The following is a 23540-nucleotide window of genomic DNA, read 5'->3' as shown; positions in this document are numbered from 1 at the left end:
GCTAAATGCAAACTTCCGCACATCTATTCTACAACTGTCTTTCCTCAATTTGAATTTATGTCTTCTCAGGTGATTATTCTGAGCAAGAGAAAGAATCCCATCAACATTGAGCATGCTCAAACCATTCAAGGCTTTATACACCTCAATCAGATCACCTCGCAGGTGCCTAGTCTCCAAACACTCTAATTTGCAAAATTTAAGTCTTTCTTCGTAAGAGCAACCCTCTGTTCTGTTCACTAATTTTGTTGCCTTTCTCTGTACTCATTCCAACAGCTCTACATCCTTCTTAAAATGAGGCCTCTAGACCTGTATACAGTACTCAAGGTGCGGCCTGACCATTGCCTTATACAAGGGATAATCACCTCCTTATCCCTGTTAGAAAAATTACTGTATATCGTTGACAAGACACCATGAGCTACACTTGCAGACCGTCTGCACTGCTCAGAAAACTTCATATCTGCCTGCACAGTTACCCCCAGGTCCTTTTCATTCTCTACCACTGTCAGGTGGTACCACAACGGTTGAAATGAAATGGAGTACTCTATCAGTAATAGAAACGCACGTTTATGTCATTTGATTTAAAGCAGATGGGCAGATATGTAGGGATTCTGTGTGTTATAGTTGAGTTCAGTGTGAGAATGGGCAAGATGAAAAATTTAAATGACTTTGAATGTGGTATGTCTGGTACTGACCCCCATACCACATTTAAGTAACTTTGAGTGTGGCATGGTTGTTGGTACCAGACATGCCAGTATGAGTGTCTCAGAAACTGCAGTCCTGCTGAGTTTTCATATGTTATTGTATCATGGGTATACAGGAATCCCTTGATTAGCGCGATTAATTAGTTCCACGATAATGGTGTACTATGCAAAATTGCACTAATCAAAGTTAATAATTAATACAAAATAGCCTAATTCGTTTCAAGACCTACAATATGTCAATCAATATTTTTAAAAATATGTTTTTTTTATGGCAATTTAATGTACAGCAGTATAAAAGAAAAGGTTATAAATATTTGCAGTACAGTAATCAAAAATTTATTGAAATTAAAAAATTACAATATATAACTCACTTTATTTCTTTGTAAAATATTTCAAAAGCCTGGTTTGCACAGACTTTTCTTTCTTCCTTTCATCATAAATTTGCTTGTATGGATACATATCTTTTTCAATGTTCCTGTGAATTTCCATACTGCGCTTGATATCTGGGTCTACATCCATGATTAGCTGTTCAGATTTTCAGCTGCACAAAATATTCCTTCAAGTTCTTTTAATGTTAACTTCTTTTCTTGAACATTTTCTTCCTCTGAAATTTCCACCTCTTCATATGCTCATTGTTCATCAGTATTAAGGAGGAGGTGAGAATCCCTTAATTGTTCTGAATGTGATTCCAGCAGTTTGAGAACATCGCTGTTGTCGATTTCATCAAAGCCTATAGATGTCTTCCAATATTTGCTATTTGCTACAGAAATCATTTGTGCAATGTGGCAAAATATGCTTCCAAACTGCTCTAATATTGCTGGATTTTACGGCGCCTCCGTAGCCAGGTGGGAAGGAGCAGCAGTGCGTAGCACACGCTTCTTGATTAGACCGGGGTTCGAGCCCGTCACCACCAAATATGGAGGGTGCGGAAAGGTCAGGGAATGACCACCGCATATCCCGGAGCAATATGGCCTTAGTTGCTAATGCTCCTAAAAACCAAAATAACTAACTAACTAACTAGCTGGATTTTACTTCAGACCATGACTCATGAATATTGTCTATTGCTTTCTGATGTAATTTCTCCAGAATTCAACTAAAGAAACTGTACTAACTCCAGTTGTTGCTCCAATTGCTTGTGCAAATGTTCTGCATAAATAATAGGCCTTAAAAGTAGCAATTATGCCTTGATCCATAGGCTGTAAAAGACTTGTTGTATTTGGAGGTAAAAAAATAACTTTCACGTTTTCACACAAATCGGAAAGTGCTGGTGAGTGGCCCAGGGCATTGTCTAAAATTAATAAAATTTTGAATGCAAGATTATTTTCTTCACAGTAGGCCTTAACTTACAGACAAAAATAGCTAGTGAACCACTCTTCAAATAAAGCTTTTGTGACCCAAGTTTTTCTATTAGAGCGCCAAACAACAGGTAGGCTTGCTTTATTAAAAACCTTTACCGAAAGATCTGGGAGTTTCATTTCTATAGATAACCATGGGTTTTAATTTCAAATCGCTTTCTGCATTGCCTCCCAATAAAAGTGGTATTCTATCTTTGGAAACTTTATAGCCTGGTTGAGCCTTTTCTTTTTTTGCTAGAAAGGTTTTTTTTTGGCATTCGTTTCCAAAAAAGGCCTGTTTCCTCAACATTAAATATTTGTTGATCTGCGTAGCCACCATCATCAACAATTTTCTTTAAAATTTTGGGATATTTTGTGGCTGCATCTTTATCTACACTTACTGCCTTCTCCAGTCAATGCAACATTATGCAGTCCTATTCTTTTCTTAAAATGTTCAAACCAGCCTTTACTGGCAGTGAAATTTTCTTCCATTTCCACTTCAATCACTTTCTTTTAAAGAACTTGCTTAACCATTTTCTTCAATTACCACCCTACCCAAGTTTTCTATTGTTGACTTTTCCTTTAACAAAAATACTCAAGGCTTTTGTTTTTATGGTCATTTAGCAGATTGGAATTCTTTTTGATTGCAGTCTTCTATCCAAATGGCTAAAAGAGTTCCATCTCAATCATCATAATACTTCTATTTCTTGTGGTTTGTGTGCATGCTGACAATGAAGCAAGCTTACCTTTTCCCTTATATGCACTGGCTTTATTTAAAATTAATTAAAACCAAACCGTTGATCCAGGCATTCCAAGATGTCGAGAAATTTGTATTTTATTCTCACCATCTTCAAGTCTTTTTGACTTTAATTTTTTTCATCTAAAATTATCACTTTTCTTTTTACCAAAGGCTATCAGATACACTTTTCCTTTTATCCAGAGTTAATAATTACGTAATATATAAAAAAAATTTAATAGAAATTAATGTAATTAATTAGTATGTACAATTAATGTAAACAATGCGTAATGGTGGGAGATAACACGGGGATCTGCATGTTAACATGCAGTGCAAAAGCAACTGATCTGCATACTTAATAAATGCTGTGCGGCCGGTGTTGTCCTTCAGAGTGCATAATGTTAGAAAATATTTCAACTGTTGTAATAATACACAACATTTGAAATAATCTGTTTCTTTTTATTTTCTTATGGTAGAAAAACAAACTATATTCCCACACTGTACCTTGCGTTTGTTTTTGTTTATTTCTCGATGGAGAAGGTACAACATGAAATAAACAGTAACTCCCTTTTTGTGAACAGAGTCGCGTGCTCACTAAGAAAACAAGCGATGTGTTTCTATAATGTTCTCTAATGTTATGCATTCTTTAGCAGTGTATTTACATTCGTAGCTTAGTACAGTCAGTCCTCGTATAACACGTGTTTACACTACACGAATTCGATCATACACGTATAAATAGGGGAACGATTTCGTATATAACATGAACCGAATTCACTTATGCACGATTCGCCTTTTCGTGTTTACAAGAAATGGCAGTTGAACGCGGAATCACCACAACTGGAAGCAACACGATAGGAATGAAAGGAAGATTCTGAAAATGTATTTATGTTTTTTATATCAGTGAAGGGGAAATGCATTTCACCATAATAACGTAAAATTCCAGCTGTCGGTATTATCGCAAATGCAATTGGATCGAGTTTACTACCAGTTTATAACAGATTCCACTAGCAGGAACGCAACTGAAAATTGCTTTTATTGTTTTATGGTAGTAATCCCCAGAAATGTTCTTTAGTAAAATGTGAGCTAGTGAGGTGTTAATAGAGTTGTCTCTGCCTTTACAGTGTTGTTTATTCAGTTGCTACATGCTCACAGCTTTGTTTATGTGTATCAAGCGTGTCTCCTCATTTTGTAATTATGCTTTATTCCTTAAAAATGAATAAAATACTTAAAAGGTGTGAAAAGGAAGCATCCTGCTGAAGACACTACAGATTCAGAGAGAAAAAGAAAAGCAATATCGATAAACAGAGGCAGACTGGGTCAAAAATTCTTCCCCGGGAAAATTTGTAGTGGCCCCATACTAGCATTTATGGCCAAAATCACACCAGCCTCCGACCCACTGCGGTTTCCCTGGTAAGGCTTATGGCCAGTCCGCCTCTGTCGATAGAGAAAAAAATATGAAATTGTGAAACACTTTGAGCGAAATGAAAGACCATGTGATATTACATGTGCTACAGGCCTAAATGAGGCAATGCCGAGAATTACAAAGAATGCAAAGAAAATAAAAACTTTCATAGCAAGAACAACTCAGTGTAATTAAAATCCATTAGATTAAGACACAAAGAATTGGAAGAAAATCAAACAAAAGACAAGTTTTTTTACAATAGAAGCAAAAGCATTAGCAATATTTTATTACATAATAGCCGTAATAAAATACTTACGTATTTTATTATGATAATTTATTGTTTGGTAATGTTTTGGTTACAAATGTGTGTTCAATCTTGGGTGGTCGGCACCTAACCCTACTTTTCCCATAGGGCCTGTTGTTTATATTACATGATTTTGCATTGCACGAGGGTTTCTAGGAACACAACTATCGTGCTATACGAGGACTGACTACTGACTTTTGTAGCATCACCAGCTTCAGTTTCTTTAGGCCAAGCCAAAATACCACACTAATCAAAAATGGTAGCTAAATATAAACCATGCTAATTTGAGCCTCATGCTAATTGAGGAATTCCTGTATATGAGATTGAGATCCAATAACTAAATAATATCCAGTTAATGGTGATCTTGTGTTCAGAAGCAGGTCATTGATATGAAAGGCCAGCTCTCATATCAATGAACCAATAAGATTTAGGCAGGCTAACAGGACACATTCAATTAGATAACAAGCCAGTATCACAGCATATTCAGTCAAATAACAAGCCAGTGATAACCAAAAAAGACATTTTAGAATGTATCTCATACCTTGTCATGGATGGGATATTGCAGCCAGTGGCCAAACCAGACTCCACTCTTGTCAGCACAAAAACAAGAAGGTATATGGTTATAGCAGGCTTGGGAACACCAGCACTTGGGCAATGGAGTATTGGAAAAACATTATATGGTCTGAAAAATCCTGGTTCTTGCTCTTTCACAGTGATGGGAGGACCAGAATATTCTGAAAACAGCTTGGGTCCTCAGACCCATTCTGTGAAGTGTCAACAATGCGGGCCTGGTTGGTGACAGTGTAATGGCATGGGATGTATTTTTGAATAGCACATTTTGAACAGGCCTCTTTATATTAGTAGAGCAACATTTGAATGCCACAGGTTATCTGGAAATTATTTTGATCATGTCTGTAATGTATTCATCTATGAATGGGTTCTTATAACAGGATGTAGAAAGGCCCAAATTGTATAGAATTGGTTCCAGCAACCAGAGTGAATTCAGCCTATTGCAGTGGCCTCTCCAGTCAGTCACCAATTGCAATTCAATTGAGCACTTGTGGGATGGAGTAGAACAAACTCTTTAGAGTAGAGATCCACAACCATCCAGTTTTCAATGTGGGAAGCAGTTGAGTTAACATGAACCAACATCCATGTGGCATGCTTTGAGCATCTCATTGTCCATGCCACCAAAAATCCACGCTCTTCTGATGACTACAAATTATAGAAATTTTTGGAAGAAATAGACATTGCTTTGTATGCAAATAAAATTTTATCTATAATATTTCAAGTCCAAATGCTTATAGAACCAAAGTCCTGCATTACAAAGGAGTTGTCCTTGCTGGTTATTTCCATTAAGAGCTAACTACAAATTATTACATTTGATATATTACTGTAATAAATTGTGTTGATTTACATATAGTTTTCTTTCGTTGAAATGTTGTTTCTTTTTTTTTTTCCTTCTTTCTTGCCCCCTTCTCTAATTAGGTAAAATTTACTGGCTTTCCTTCAGTGTTGCTTTGTGGAGAAATTAGGCAAGTGACAGTGGAGTTTACTAATATTGGACAATGTAACTTGAATAGACTTTTGGTAGCATCACCCACTCCAGAAGAATTCTCCTTCAATTTACCAGACCATGATTTGGATCAGAATAGTTCTTGGTTGGTGTATAAAGAAGCTGCATGTCACCCTACCAAGCTGTTATCTCCAGTTATGGCAGAGTGTAATGATATTGATCAAGTAACAGAGATATTTCTTCTTGATGGGAGTCAGTGCCACTTAGACCCAGGAGATACACTTTGTGTTCCTTTGTGGATTCGTGGCCATGATTTTCCAGGAGAATATAATCTAGACTTGCTCTTTTATTATGAAACTAAGCCACCCAATCCAAAACTTAGGTAAGAAGTAAAAAATATATTTTATAATTGGCAATATGATATTAGCTTGTCACTCAGTTAACTGAGAAAAATTTACTCAGAATGTAGAAATTAAATAATTAAATTAGTCTGTAATATGATCAGTTTCTTTGACATATAACAGTCAGAAAATTTTAGAGCTTTTTGAAATCCACCAAAGAACAGTGCTAAGCATTCAAGGATTTTATGGGTTTAATACAATTCATGCACATTATTAGATTATTTGGGGGAAGGGTTAGATATGCACCCTTTTTTTGGAATGAGTTATTTTTATGCTGCACATACCAGAATGTCTGGTATGTGCTTTAAATGAGCAGCAAACACCTGTGAAAAACAGTCTTAGTTATTTGACATGATGGAGCGGGGACTTGTGGAGGAATCCACGTCTTGGACTTATTAGAAACAGGGATTACTGGAGCATTATCTATTTGAATTAAAGCTGGAGACATCTTGTAATGAAGAGACTATTGTCTATTTTTGAGAGGTCATCTTACAGGCCCATAATTTATCTTTTTTTTTTTTTTATGTAGACCCCGAGAGGTATTAGAACCTATGGTACTTAGTACCGTGCTTGGGTTGCAGGTTTGGAAGATGAAAGAAGATATTTGTTGACATTAGACTTGAACTTCTGTAGACTGCAATTTTCATGAAATATGTATGAAGGAAGGTTGTTCCAGAAAACCGCAGTTTGAATGAATAGACGAAGAAGATGAAAAGTTGGTTCTGTGAGTTTCAAATTGGACAGTAAATGGATGTTGGCGGCACGTGTTCGGACTGTGTTGAAAGAGAGAGAGCGGGAATTATAGAAGCCAATTCAGAAGAACAGTGCCCATGGAAATATCTGTAGAAGAGGCATGCAGCAGAAACAGTACATCTATGAGACAGCGAGTGGAAAGACTCTGTTAGAGATGAATCATTAATTAACCTAACTGCCCTCTTCTGAATGGAATCAAGAAGCGTGAGAGAGGTTTTATGGGCACCACCCCAGATGTGGGAACAATATTCCATGGTAGGGCGAATTTGCAATTTGTACAGAGTGAGCAGTGTTTGGAAGAAAAGTAACGCCAAGAGCATAAGAGAAAACCAAGTTTTTCAGATGCAGAGGAAGCAATATTTGTTGTTGTTATTTGGTTTTTAGGAGCATTAGCAACTAAGGCCATATTGCCCCGGGGATATGCGGTGTTCATTCCCTGACCTTTCCGCATCCTCCGTATTTGGTGGTTATGGGCTCGAACCCTGGTCTAATCAAGAAGCGTGTGCTACGCACTGCTGCTCCTGCCCACCCGGCTATGGAGGTGCCAGCAATATTTGTAATGTGCTTGTGCCAAGGGAGATTAGAAGTCAGGGTAATCCCCAAAAGAGATATATAATTTTGTCTAGAAATCAAAGTGTCACCAAAGATAAGCATAGGAACAGAAGAATCCTTTTAGCACGATATAAGACAAGACTGAGTTTTAGAAGGATGGTAATCAACTAAGTTGTGTTTGCCCCACTGGAGAATTACCTGTAGATCGGCATTTAAGGTATTTCTTGGAGATTTTCGAAAAGTTAAAGCTGATTGAGCAGGGCAAGGTTTCTCAAAGTGGAATGCAATGTGCTATCATCGGCAAAACTATGGATAATATTTCTAGTCAATGGAAGAAGGTTGTTTATATAGAAGAGGAAAAGAGTGGGGGAAAGAACTGAACCTTTGGGGACACCGACATTAATGAGAAGTTAGAAGACAGAGAGCCATCTATCATCACCCTCAGTGAGCGATCAGAGAGAAAACTGGATAACCAATTACAAAAAACAGTTGGCAAACCATAAGATGGAAGCTTGTTTAGAAGACCTTTATGCCAAACATGATCGAAAGCCTTTGAGATGTCAAGAGCAACTGCTTATGTTTCACCGAACTTTTCCATTGAATTAGTCCATAAATGGGTAACATAAGCCAGAAAATAACCAGTGGATTGACAGTGATGGAATCCATATTGGCAATCATTGATCAGATGGAAGGTTTCTAGGTAGTTTAAGAGTTGGCGATTAATTGATTTCTCCATTACTTACAGAAAGAGTAGCGGTAATTGTAATGCACAATAATTGGATGGGAGAGATTTGTCGCACTTTTTAGGAACTGGCTGGATATGAGCAAATTTCCAAGCAGAAGGAAAAACACCTTTGGAATAAGAAAGTGAAAAAAGGCTGCAAATAGCAGGAGTAAGTTCAGGAGCACAGGTTTTGAGAACAAGAGGAGAAATACATCAGGACCTGGAGCTTTCTTAGCATCGCGATTCTTCAAAATCCTTTAGACATCTTTTTGACGGAAAACCACAGGAGGCATTGAATGGAGCGTGTTGGGAATGGTGGGAGGTGTTTTACCAATATCATTAAAACATGAGTTTGAAGAAAAATTGGATGCTAGCAGGTCTGCTTTATCCTTGGCTGAAGTGACAACAGAACCATCTGGTTTTGACCGAGGTGGGAGCAGAGATGGGCAAAAGTTGTGGCCAATAGCTTTGGCAAGAGACCAGAATGCTCGGCTACCATTAGGGCAAGAAGCAAGTTTTCTACTCTTAGCTGTGCAAACTCTAGTTTGGACTCATTAATAACTGCTTTACAATTGTTGCAAGCTTTGGTGTAGGCAGAAAATGAAACTGAAGAATTAGAAACTAGCCAATTACGATATGCAATGTTCTTCTCTTGAACAGCCTTAGCACATTTATTGGAAAACCAAGGTTTAGATAAAGGATGAGATTTTAAAGTGGAGTGTGGGATAAAGAATTTCATTCCTGCAAGAATAATTTCACTGACACCATCTGAGCAAACATTGACATCAGAAGTTTTGAAACAGTAATCCAACCAAGGAAGAGAAGAAAAGAAATCTCGCAGGTCATTCCATTTTGCATTCTTGTAATGCCAAACAATACGAGGTTGGGAATAGCCATGAGATAAAGGCTCCATTGGAGAAGAGATAATCACCAAGTTGTGATCTGAGGTGTCTAAAGGACCTCTCACTTCGACTGTGTAATTAGGAGGGTTGGTTGTAAGAAAAAGATCAAGCATGTTGGCTGTATGGTTAGGATTGTCCGGTATTCTTGTAGGTGAATGAACAATCTGTGCAAGGTCATTAGTAATTGCAAAAGCCTCAGCATCTCGACCAGCTGGGTTGGTGTGACTAGAAAATGGAAGCCAGCTGGAGTTGTGAACATTAAAATCACCAAGGAAAATTGCCTCAATGTTAGGAAAGTTGGACTGGAGAAAGTAAAGTTGCGAAGAGAGAAAGTCAAAGAGCTCCAAGTGATTAGTGGAGTTGGGAGAACGGTAGAGACAACAGATGAATTTGACACAACGAGGTAAAGAGATTTTAAGCCAGAGAAGATCGAAAAGAGGAGATTCTAAATTACCAAGGCTTTGACAGAATATCAGAACGGACATATGCACAGGTAGCACCTTTGAGACGAAAGGAATCATACAGTGAATAATTTGGGCAACTGAGATGAGCAGTAGTTGAATCAACTGATAACTGAGATTCTGTCAGAAAAAGTACATGAGGTTTGGCATCTGCAAGTGGAAATGGACATCATTGAGATTAGAATTGAGACCACGTATATTTGTGAAATGAATTAGGAAGTGTTTGGGAGGTTTAGATCTTTTCACAGATAAGCTTGCCCTGTTAGTTTGGCAATTCGTGGTGTATTCAGTAGAAAGAAAAAGTGGGTGGGACATGCTGTATGAAGTAATGAAATTTTTGGATATGGCATACACATGGTAAGAATATACCAAGATCTTTGACATAACGTGGCCTCGACAATGCGCTCCGCATACACACTACTCGGACTCCCTCCAGTCACTATCTGGCAGAATAGAGGTAGCAAGATTATACGCTAACTGATCCGGAAGCCTCCTAGAGAGTTACCAATAGGTTTAGTCCGGTGTACTAACTATCAGCCAGCATGCAAACACTGTTTTAGAGCTGTACCCTCGAAATATTGGAATATTGGATCTTGCCACAATGTTCATCATAACTTCAAAAGTCATCAATCATACTGCATGATGGAAAAGATGGGGAAGGGTTGATCAGAATTTAGCTCTGGAGACCAAACATGGGTTCCACTACTTCAAGCCTCCAATAAGCAAAGTGGTGGTATTGCACCGGTTGATGAGAGTCATCTATCCTCATCCTTGAAGTACTGGAACCATTTGTAGACTTATGTCTGAGGTAGGAATCTGTTCCATGAACTTTCTTTATAATGTTTAAAAGTTTGAAATAAATAATTAATTTAATTTATTATAATATTTATTTAAAGTTCCATGACATGGACAGTTGTTTTGATAATTTTGCCAATCATCATTAACAAAGAGCAACTGGACAGGTGCCAAATCGCTATATACTTGGCATATCAGTTTTGATATGTCTGGTATGAAAGATGCCATGTAGCAGAAGCATAAACTTGAAAATAAAAGATCGTAAGGCTCATTTTATTACTTTCACACTTTTATTTCTTTCATACTTGGATAAACTATAATATATCATAATGGCAGTGTATATCTTTTTCTTATTAGCATTAGTCGATGCATAGAAGCAAGTTTATACAGCATCAGCAAAAAAAAAAAAAAACTACACACATCGCCCATCTATTCCCTCTAATAATTTTCTAATTCTTCCATGTATTTATTCAGATGAAACAACATCAGATGAAAGAGTACTACCCTCTGTTTTTGGCACCAGCCAAAAAAAAAAAAAAAAATTCTGAATTACCCTGAGAGAGAGAGAGAGAGAGAGAGAGAGAGAACAAGAGTTAGAAATAGAAGGGAATCACCAAGAAAGAGAAGAATGATGATATCCAGCCCAAACTCAGGGTCCTTAGCTGGATATCATCATTCTTCTCTTTCTTGGTGATTCCCTTCTACTTCTAACTCTTGTTCTCTCTCTATCTCTCTCTCAGGGTAATTCAGAATTTTTTTTTTTTTTTTTTTGGCTGGTGCAGCATAAGCTGCACCAGCCAAATATTATTATTATTAGCTATATGGTGTAAGGCTTCCTTGCACCATATAGCTAATAATAATAATACTAATAATAATACTACTACTAATAATAATAATAATAATAATTGTCAGTGTTAAACTTCATTTACCATTTCTCAGCCATATGCCTAATTTTTCTATACCTTGTTACAGTAGTATACACTTATTACTGTCATTATCCACCCTGCAAATTTAGACATTAAGGTTGATACACTGTCATCAGTATCATTTTAAACCCATCAATGGGCTCATCAGACCATAAAGTGCTATGGTGGCCATTCTGGGTCAATAAAGAATGACCATCAGAGTAATGAAATTGGAAAATTTTGTATCCTTCATGGAGTGTGATTATTTTTAATAGACATCATTAGGTTTGTTTTCAGAAAAAAGAATTTTGTCATAAAAATTAATACGACAGTCAGAGTTCACCATTTGTGGCACTTTATGTACGATGCACTCATTGGTATAACTGCCCATTGCACGGAGAAGTTATTTTTTATAAAAATTATTTTATTGCATAAAAATGCTTTGCAGTGAAACTGCATTTGTCAGTGGCTTTCTTTCCATGCACTCTTCATTTCCTTTTTTTACCTGATTATCTGAAGATGTGACCTTAGCATTCATGTACGTGTGCACACACACACACACACACTTGTGTTTTTTAATATATATCTATATGTGTGTGTGTGTGTTTTAGAAATAAACAAGGAGTTATCTTTTATTCAGTCAGTAGGATTTCTTCTTTACCAAATCTCCTTATACGAATAAATTACGAAATGATACGTTGAAACAAAATTACATAATTTAATATAATTTAAAACTCATAATGTGTTCCTCACTATTGACACCCGGACAGTCCAGCACCCCAGGATCACAGCGGTAAACCCCAACTCGATCTCAGAAATATTAAACCCCCCATATAAATATTAAACCTCTAGTGAAGGAAGACATTTTGTCATAAACGCAAATTTGGAATACGAATAAAATACTATTAAAATGCGAAAAAACAATGAAATAGAATTTCATTGTTTTATCGTATTGGGGGGGGATTAATATTTCTGGGATCAGGTTGGGGTTCACCGCTGTGATCCTGGGGTGCTGGACTGTCTGGGCATCAATAGTGAGGAACATACTATTTAAATTAAAAGTTTTAAATTATGTAATTTTGTTTCAACATATCATTTTGTAATTTATTCGTATAAGGAGATTTGGTAAAGAAGAAATCCTACTGACTGAATAAAATGTAACTCCTTGTTTATTTCTAAAATATTAATAGAATGTAGGAAAAATTGAGCAATATGTAAGCTCTCATTTATGTAGTGCATATATATAAATAAATATACAGTAGAACCCAAATAAGAAGTTTTCCCCTGTACTAGGTTTGGTTTCTTAGGTCCCACTTTCAGCTGTATATGTCATTATGTATTATTTTCCCGCATAGGAAGTTTCCTGGGTAATACATCTTTCATTGTTTTATCGTACTTTTATCTCATTTTAATAGTATTTTATTCGTATTCCAAACTTTATTTATTTTTAATATTAAACAATATAAACATTTGGTAATCGAGCAAGTTAGTGCATAGCATCATTTTATTTCATAGTAAACCACTAAAGTAGGTGAAAATGGCATCATTTTTGTTATTTCTCATATTGTGAATGCCTTCACAACGACTTGCCCCGACGTTGCACTACATACAATAAGCAACGCTTTGCCAATGGAGAAGACTAATGTTACTTATTCTCGGCTGATACCACCACCCAGGGGTGATGGGTTGGTAGTATCTGCTGAGTTGGTAGTATCTGCATTGGAGGTGTTGCCTATTTGAGAATCCACTTTTCTTTTTCAGACTAGAGCTAGAGAACTTAGAACAGGAACAGTTCCAGAACAAATGGTGTTTGTCTGACATAGTGGTTACCCTGTATGAAAGGCAGCCATTTGATAAATTCTATGCAGTTAGTATGAATGCTGAGGGTGAAAGAGAGGATGAAGACTTGAATCCTGGGCATGAGAGGCCAATCACAGGCAACAACCATCTGGGGTGGTCACCTAGGCAAGATAGAGAGAGAGAGAGAGAGAGCGAGGGCGTATGAATCAGGGCATGTCAAACTGAGGTTGGTCAGAGTGCAGAGTGGCATGGGTCTGGTCCAGGCGGCCCATCTCACAGAGCCCTGAGCACTTTTTTCCTGAGAGAGAGAGAGAGAGAGAGAGAGAAAGAAAGGGAGGAGACAGAAGTAAGGGGAGGTGAGGAGAACAGTGATGCAAGGAGGTACATAAAGTCTCGAGTAGAGACAGAGTGAAGTAGAGGTGGTTATAGATACCCAGAGACTGAGTTCCCTGAACTTATCTGTCGAGAATTCATTGACGAAGTGTTGCCTATTCGAGGTAGTTCAAAATCAGGACAACTCGTTGCAAAAGCATTCACAATATGAGATATAACAGAAATAATGCCATTTCATCTACTTCGGTGGTTTACTATGAACTAAAATGATGCTTGGCACTAACTTTTTCGATTAGCGAATTTTCCATAGTCTGAGGCTTTCAGTGATATAATGAAAAATATAAATATGAAAAATATAATGAAATTATAAATACGATTAATGTTTGTATTGATTGATTTATAGTAAACTCCACTGACCTAGTGGTCGTGCCGGACTATAAACAAGAACATTAATGTTAATATTGCAATTTGTTTTCATTGATATCCATAATTGCATACTTAGACTGCATTAAGTTGTGATGTTGGGAACAGTTCTGAATTAATTAGTGGATTATTGCTCTGTCTTATTGTAATTGTGACCTTTTAAGGTATGTTGAAACTCGAAAGGAGCTCATTCTTCCAACTTGGTAATGACTTTACCAATAGCAGAATGTTAAGCAATTAGAAATCTTCAGTTTAAAAATGTTTCCCATAAGCAGAGTAAAATATTTATAAATTCTAAAATAGTACTTAAAAATCATTTTCAACTTATGTATGTGTATCTTTTCATTTTTATTTGTGTAGTTAATATTTCATACCCTTAGGTCACTTTCCCTTCTAAGAAGTTTTCCTGCATAAGAATTTCTAAACCTCCAATCCTTTGGAAAACTTATCCAGGTTCTACTGTATATAGTTATATTTTATTATGCTCATCAGAGTCAGTCCTCCAGTCCTTTGGATAACTTATCCAGGTTCTACTATATGTAGTTATATTTATAAATTTGTAGTCCTGATGAAATTGTGGGTGTGTATGAGTAATGTATGCCCATGCACAGTTCGTCTGGACAACAAATTTGTAACTAATAAAACTATCATTTTAGAAACGATTTACTGATTCTTGAAGATCATGGATAAGGTTAGTCTAATGAATACTAATAATGGTAATTTGCACTGATCATGCTACAAAAATCAGATTAATATCTGACTTCTGCAATTCACAGGCACCTTATGTGCTTGTTACCAAATATAATCCAAATAAGGAAGGAGGGGTTATGCTATTAGTTAAGAAACACATAAAATCCAAGAAAGCGAGCGATTTGACATCGCTGGAGAGTGCAGTGTCGAGTCAGTTTGGTGTGACATAAGCACATGGAGATCAAAATTAAGAGTAGGAGTGTGTTATAGGCCTAATGACTCTAATGAGTATAATAAAAAACTGTACAGAGAAATAGTGGGCCAGTAAATCAGAGTCTTATAAGGGGGATTTTCATTTCCTGGATATTGACTGGAATTATTTATTGGATGATTGTTTTCTACATCAGCACGTTTGGGGGGCAACTAGAGAGAGTAATACTCTTGATCTGATTATCAGTAGTAATTCTTCATGCATTAAGAATCTGCATATAAAGGAACCACTAGGTGGCAGTGATCACAGTGTGCTGAAGTGAGATTTACTCAAAGAGGTAACTACCATCAGGGGTAAAGAGAAGGGTTTTTTTCTCAGACAGTATTTAAATTCTATACGGTGGGACCAACTGATGATGTTACCAACATCAAATTCGAAATGGGAGGCATTTAAAGAATTAATCTTGAAAACTACTAGGTTTTACATACTAATTAAAAAATATTGTTCAAGGTTTAGGCCTAAATGGATGTCAGATGAACTAATGAGACATGTGGCAGAGAAGAAAAATGCATGGGATACGTATAAATTAATGGGTGACATGGAAGCCTATGATACATATAAGCTGGTCTGTAACCAAGTCACAAAGGGGATTAGGCAGGCAAAGGCAGATTATGAGAAATCTTTGGCAAAGGATGCAAAGAAAACCAGCAAAGAGTTTCTTTACCTATGTGAACTCTAGAAGGAAGGGGATGAATCAGATTGGTCCACTGGATTTTGATGGTTCAACTGTTGATGTTCCTGCTCAGGTGGGTAACAAACTAAATGAGTATTTTGCATCTACATTCACACATGAGGAGTTATTCAGGTAGTGGAATGCCAGAGGTGAAAACTCTGGCAGTTAGCTAGATGATTTTGTAATAACTGAGAGGAAAGTGGAGGAGAAATTGTTGAAGATAAATATAAAAAAGGCACCCGGGGTGAATGGGATCTATCCAGTTATATTAAAGGAGACAGCAAAGGAAGTAAGCAAATCCTTAGCCATAATTATGAGAGCTTCCTTGAACTTAGGGGAGGTACCCATTGATTGGGATGTTGAAATGTGACCCCAAATTCACAAAGAAGGATCAAAGGGCGGCACAAGTAATTATAGACCTGTTAGTTTAACTTCTGTTCCAGGAAAATTAATGGAGACAATGGTTAAAGAAGCACTGCAGAATCATCTAGACAAGACTTCAGTTATAGCTCGGACATAGCATGGTTTTTTTTTTTAAGGGGAAGTCTTGTCTGACCAATTTGATTGGATACTACGATGTGGTCACAAAGGAACTGGATGCAGGGAATAACTTTGATATCATATATTTGGATCTTAGAAAGGCTTTTGATACTGTTGCACATGGAAGACTGCTGCACAAATTGGAGCAGTGTGGCATTAGAGGCAAATTGCTGCTATGGATAAAGGGATGGTCAAGTGGGAGAAGATAGAGTGGTAATCGACACTGCTCTTCGTGGACTAATATTATTAGTGGAGTCCCTCAGGGTTCAGTGTTGGGTCCGTTGTTGTTTTCTGTATTTATAAATGATATTGATGATGGTATATCAACGGCGCCTCCGTAGCCAGGTGGGCAGGAGCAGTAGTGTATAGTACACGCTTCTTGATTAGACCGGGGTTTGAGCCCGTACCCACCAAATATGGAGGATGTGGCAGGTCACTGAATGACCACCGATATTCCCAGCCCAGATAAAGGGTGAGGGTTGGCGTCAGGAAGGGCATCCAGCCGTAAAAATTGCATGCCAAAACAATAAAAAAAAAAATTTGATGATGGTATATCAGGCTTAATGTCCAAGTTTGCAGACGATATGAAGGTTGGCAGAATTGTTAATGACACTAATGACAGCACACAGCTGCAACAGGATCTAGAAAAGTTGAGCAGATGGAGTGAGAGGTGGCAAATGAAATTTAACATTGACAAATGAAAAATACTACATATTGGAAGCAGTAACCCCAGAGTAATGTATCAACTCTGTGGTAATACACTGACAGCAGTAGAGTGAAAAGTACCTGGGGGTAATTGTGCAGGCAGATATGAAGTTTTCTGAGCAGTGCAGATGGACAAGAGTAGCTCATGGTTCTTGTCAATGATATACAGGAATTTTTCTAGCAGGGATAAGGAGCTGATTATCTCTTTGTATAAGGCAATGGTCAGGCAACACCTTGAGTACTGTATACAGGTCTGGAGGCCTCATTTAAGAAGGATGTAGAGCTGTTGGAACGAGTACAGAGAAGGGCAACAAGATTAGTGAATGGAACGAAGGGTTGCTCTTACAGTGAAAGGCTTAAGTTTTGCAGATTACAATGTCTAGAGACTAGGCACCTGTGAGGTGATCTGATTGAGGTGTATAAAGCCTTGAATGGTTTGAGCATGCTTAATGCTGATGGGATTCTTCTTCTTGTTCAGAATAATCAACTGAGAGGGCATAAATTCAAATTGAGGAAAGACAGTTGTAGGATAGATGTGCAGATGTTTGCCTTTAGCGAGCGGGTACTTCCATCTTTTGTTGTGGAAGTTGATAGCTTAAATAAATTTAAGGCTGAGCTGGACAGGTATTTGGAACGAACAGAGGGGTGAAATCAGAGCATGTTTTTTTTTTTTTTTTTGGCTGATGCTGCATAAGCTTGCTCTCTTGCATTGTATGCCTCTACTAATGCTAATTCTAATAATATATATACTGGTCTGTTTCTATAATAGCATTTATGTTCTACAAAAAATCGGAATTTGCAATGATATTCAAAACATTTCTCATATGCAGTTATAATTTGCAATGTTATAATTTTATTTTATTATTTTTTTCCTGTAATGCTTTTGGGAGATCAATTGTACATTGATTACAGATGTTCTCATATAGTAGTGGACAAAAAATCTGTATCACTGGTGAATTTTGCAAATAATGTGTTTTGCGGTGCATTGTTGGTTGCAAAAATGTTCGAAATGCATGTATTAGATGGGATATATATCTATGTGAATGAAACCCAATAAAAAGACAGCACCTGATATACCTAATCACATAAATATCTTCCCAAAGGGTAAAATGCATAATTAATGGAAATATGAGAAATCATGCAAATAGCAATCATGACAACCAAAAACACATTTTATTGCATTTTAGTGTATAACTGGAATGACAAGTTAACATAATAGAATTATATGTACTCTAAATCACAAAATAAGTCCTCAATATTTTGTTGTTTCCTCCTTGAGCTGCAATTACAGCCTTGCAACGATCTGGCATAGAGGTAAGCAACTTCTGGATATATCATTGCCCAATTTCTTGGTACCCCCCCCCCCTACAGTGCTCTCCTGCAGCAGAATCTTGCTTGTTGGCTTCTTCTGAGCAAATTTAGATGACATTATGTACCAGCAATTTTCAATGGGGTTCAGATCTGGACTGTTGACGGGCCAGTCCAACATTGTAATGCCAGCATTTCTGAGGTTCAAATCTGGACTGTTGATGGGCCAGTTCAACACTGTAATGCCAGCATTTCTGAGGTATGACTGCGCCTTAAGGGAGAAAAATTAGGGGAAACATCGGTGTATGTTTTAGCCTTGTGAGATAAGAAGACAAACTCATCATTATATCTAAATAGCATAAAACTTACCAATTTTGCTGTGTGGCAAGGTGCTGAGTCCTGTTGAAAAATGCAGTTTTGGACATCTGTGTGGTGATACCTAATAACTGGTTTCATCACTCCTCCAAGTAGCAGTGTAGGTTTCTGCATTCACTGTTCTGTTAATAAACTTAATTTGCCCCACCCCTTTGCTTATTATGCATCCCCAGACCATCTGCCCAGCGGGGAACTTTACAATCGGTGTTATGCAATCAGGATGGTATGCCTCCGATTTTTGTCTTCTGACATATTGCTCTCCATCTGAGCCATGCGGGTTGAATTTCTATTCGTCAGAAAAGATGACGGTGTCCCATTGCTCTTTTGTCCATGAAACGTGTTTTAACCCAAGCAAGTTGCTTCTTCTTCATTTGTTTGGTCAACAAAGGCTTCTTCTTGGGCTGATAGGCATGCAGACCACATTCCGAAAGCCGTCTTTGGATAGTTTGTGCAGTTGTTTCAACACCAGAGGCCATCTCAAAGTCCAGTTTTAGATCAGAAGTACTAGCATGGTGATTACGAAGGAATAGCCATTTCAAATATCGATCTTGGGAAGGTCACTGTCTTATGACCTGATCCAGGTCCTCTCTTCACATCACTGGTTTCCTGCTTTAATTTTAGCACCTGAGATACTCTTGACTGGTGGAAGCCTATTTTATCAGTGATAGCACGCATAGAAACCCCTTCCTGGGACCAAACAACAGCTACACTTTTTTTTTCTTATAGTCAACTGGACATATGGAGCCATGCTTACACCTCCGCAGAACAGGATACTATGAATGTGTATACCCTTCCAATGCCATATTTTTAGAAATGGCTCGTGCAATACCTTGCAATTACTGTAATCAAACAATATGTTATACTTTTCATTACAAATATTACTTTTTTTTAAGGTGATGCAGTTTGTCTGCCACAGTAGATATCAAAACTCATGTGATAAGTTTTGCATCTGTAAAAAATAAAAAACATGTTAAACTGAATAGCACCTTGCTTTTTCCTATTTGTACATGCAGGTATACACTGAGTGATCACTGACTTAAGACCACCCTTATGAAAAGTTAATGTGACTCGTTGACCACATGAAGTATGAGAGTGTGCAGTTAGTTGACCTACATAGCATAGATAAGATGTCAGTGGTTCAGTAGGTAGGAAAATTCTGAGCATGATGGGTAAAATGAAGGATTTATTGGACTTCGATAATGGACAGATTGTGGGAGCTGGATGAGCTGGTGCCTTGATTTCCCAAACGGCTGAACTGGTGGGGTGTTTGAGAGCCGCCATAGTTAGTGTATCAGGACTGGCATCAAAATGGTCAAACAATGACCCGACAGCAAAACTGCAAAGGTCAGGGAAAGGTTGAAGTTAGAGATGAGCACCGGGTCCAACAACTTCTACAGGCACAGCACTGTTCAAGAGTTGACTACCCAATTTAAAATGCACCAACCCAGAACAGTATCTGCCATGACTGTGCACTGCACACTCGCAAGTATGGTCTATACCAGCAGACGACTCCTATGGCATCCTCTCCTAACTAAGGTTCATCAGCGTAAAAGACTCACCTGGTGGAAAGAGTGTGCAAGTTGAACGCTAGAAGACTGGAAGAAGGTGTGCTGGTTGGATGAGTCGCATTTACTCCACACCATGGATGGTCGTGTATGGATTTGGCATCAATCACATGTGGCTCTTGATCCATCATGCACGGTATCAAAAGTGCAGGCTGTTGGAGGTGGTTGTATGGTGTGGGCCATATTTCACTGGCAGGAACTTGGACCCCTGGTGCATGTGGAACAGCGTATCAGTGGTCTCCACTTTCGTCAACTACTTGCTGAATGTATACACCCCACTATGTTGCACTTTTTTCTCCCGAATGGTGAAGGTGTCTTCCAAGATGACAATGTGCCGAGCTATCGAGCACTTGTTGTGCAGGAATGGTTTGAGGAACACAGTTATGACTTCCAGCATATTGATTGGCTTCCAAACTCTCCCGGTTCCATAGAGCACTTGTGGGACACTATGAAAGGTATAAGTGTCAGATACCTGCATTGCTGGCCGCATTACACAGCTTGGTTTACCACACCTCTCGAACGCTTCCAACATCTTGTTGAATCAATGCCATGTCAGGTAGGTGGGCATAATTCAGTGATCACTCAGTGTATGTCCTCAGTTCTATGACAAAAAAAATTTCACTCGTGATACACTGGTATACAGAGAACTAGTAGTAGTAGAGGTATGTGATGCAAGATAGAAAGCTTATATGGTATCAGCCAAAAAAAAAAAAAAAAAAACCATTTCACACATCCATTTGCTCTAAAAGTTTGTCCAGTTCTTTCTTGAATTTATTTAAGCTATCAACTTCCACAACGACAGATGGAAGTTGGTTCCAGTAATCAACTACCTACTGGCTAAAGGAAAAATTTTTGCAAGAGGAAGAATCCCATCAGCATACATCTCAATCAGATCACCTTTCAGGTGCCTAGTCTCCTGACGTGGCAATTTGTAGAACTTTTTTCTCCACCTCCTTTTTCCTACTGGCAAAATTCCTGTATATCATTGACCAAGACCCCATGACTTGCTCTGACAATCTGTCTGCACTGCTCAGAAAACTTCATATCTGACTGCACATTTCTCCCAGGTCTTTTTCATTTTTTACCACCCTTAGTGTAGTTTCACACAGTTGGTATGTTTCTCTGGGGTTACGTCTACCTAGAAGACAGAGGGTGGTAATCAATGGGTGCTGCTTTTCTTGGACTAATGTTATTAGTGGAGTCCCACAGGGTTCGGTGTTAGGTCCACTGTTGTTTTGTATATTTATCAATGATATTGATGAAGGTATATCAGGCTTAATATCGAAGTTTGCAGATGATACAAAGGTTGGCAGGGTTGTTAATGACAGTAATGGCAGTGTGCTACTGCAACAGCATCTAGATAATTTGGGCAGATGGGCTAAGAAGTGGCAACTGAAGTTTAACCTTGACAAATGCAAAGTACTACATATGGGTAGAAGTAACCCCAGAGAAACGTACCAACTGTGTGGTACTACACTTAAGGTGGTAGAAAATGAAAAAGACCTGGGAGTAATTGTGCAGGCAGATATGAAGTTTTCTGAGCAATGCAGACAGGCTGCCAGGGCAGGTCATGGGGTTTTGTCAATGATATATAGGAATTTTGCTAGCAGGGAAAAGGAGGTGATTATCCCTCTGTATAAGGCAATGGTCAGGCCACGGCTTGAGTACTGCGTACAGGTCTGGAGGCCTCATTTTAGGAAGGATGTAGATTTACTTGAGTGTGTACAGAGAAGGGCAACTAGATTGGTGAGGGGAATAAAGGGATCCTCTTACCAAGAGAGGCTTAAGTTCCTCAAACTTCGATTCCCGCCTCGGGCTTGGATCAAAGTACTGCAAAAACCTTGGGAGGTGCAATATGGCCACAGAAGCCGATGCGCCAACAACTACCAAAAAAAAAAAAAAAAAAAAAAAAAAAAGTTCCTCAAATTGCAGTGGCTGGAGACTAGGCACCTGCGCGGTGGTCTGATTGAGGTGTATAAGGCATTGAGTGGGTTGAGCATGCTGAATTCTGATGGGATCCTTCCACTTGTTCAGATTACGAATCTAAGGGGGCATAAATTCAAATTAAGAAAAGACAGATGTAGAATAGATGTGCGGAAATTTTCCTTTAGCCAGCGGGTGGTTAATTGCTGGAACAAACTTCCATCTGTCGTTGTGGAAGTTGATAGGTTGAATAAATTTAAGGAGGAACTGGACAGGCATTTGGAGGGAATGGTGTGATTTTTTTTGGCTGATGCTGCATAAGCTCATACATTTGCTTTCTTGCATCACATGCCACTACTACTACTATATGCAGTACTTTGCATTTGTCAGTGTTAAACTTCAGTTGCCACTTCTCAGCCCATCTGCCCAACTTTTATAGATCCTGTTGCAGTAGCATACTGCCATTACCTTCATTAACAACCCTGCCAACCTTTGTATCATCTGAAAAATTGGACATTAAGCCTGATATACCTTCATCAATATCATTGATAAATTTACAATTCAACAATGGGCCCAACACCGAACCCTGGGGGAACTCCACTAATAACATTAGTCCGCAAAGAATGACATCCATTGATTACTATTGTCTGTCTTCTCCCACTGAACCACCCTTTTAGACATTGTAGCAACTTTCCTTTAATGCTACTGCTCCAATTTGTACCGTAGTCTTCCATATGCAACAGTATCAAAAGCTTTCCTGAAATCCAATTATGTGATATCAAAATTATTTTTTGCATTTGGATATCATATTATATTATTTTTTTACATCATATACTTGGATTTTATGAAATCCAAGTATATTATATCAAAATTATTTTTATTACTTGTGTCACCTTTTGTGAATTTGGGATGCTTTTGCACATCTCCATTCTCTGGGTTCTTCTTCTGACTCCAACGATGCTCTTATAATTATGGCTAAAGGTTTGCTTACTTCCTTTTCCACCTCCTTAAATATAACTGGATAGATTCCATCCACCCCAGGTGGCTTTTATGTTTAACTTCAACAATTTCTCTTCCACTTTGCTCTGTCTTATCTTTTCTTCTTTCATGGATTAGGCAATCCGCCTGTTCCAATCTTGAAGAGGTCTGCCCATCTTTTCTTTGGTCTTCCTCTGTCTCTTTTTCCTTTTGCTCTATATATATAAGCTAATTTAGGGAATCTATTATCTTCCATTCTTTCTACATGTTCTTTCCATCTTTGTCTGTATTCTATCATTTTTCCATTAATTGAGTAAATCTTTAATTCCTTTCTAATATTTACATTTGGTATTTTATCTAATTTTGTATATCCTTTAACATATCTTAAAAATTTCATTTCTGCAGCTTGTATTCTATTAATGTCTCTCTGTTTCGGTATCCATGTTTCAGAACCATAAAGAAGTGTTGGT

The 23540-nt window shown here is 37.9% G+C and overlaps 1 protein-coding gene across 3 annotated transcripts in view; it reads left to right on the top strand.

Moving 5' to 3' along the window:
- Positions 1 to 23540, top strand: part of l(3)76BDm (trafficking protein particle complex subunit 8 homolog l(3)76BDm) — a 582307-nt gene that overhangs the window by 366749 nt on the left and 192018 nt on the right. For all 3 annotated transcript variants that reach the window (XM_090380612.1, XM_090380611.1, XM_090380610.1), the window contains one exon: positions 5966 to 6375. In XM_090380612.1, coding sequence (XP_090236738.1) covers positions 5966 to 6375 — 410 coding nt within the window. The remainder of the gene's footprint in view (positions 1 to 5965; positions 6376 to 23540) is intronic.

The sequence above is a fragment of the Mastigoproctus giganteus genome, chromosome 9, assembly GCF_048544385.1.
Source record: "Mastigoproctus giganteus isolate SK-2022 chromosome 9, ASM4854438v1, whole genome shotgun sequence".
Classification (NCBI taxonomy): Eukaryota; Metazoa; Arthropoda; class Arachnida; order Uropygi; family Thelyphonidae; genus Mastigoproctus; species Mastigoproctus giganteus.
This window is presented reverse-complemented; position numbering and strand designations above follow the sequence as displayed.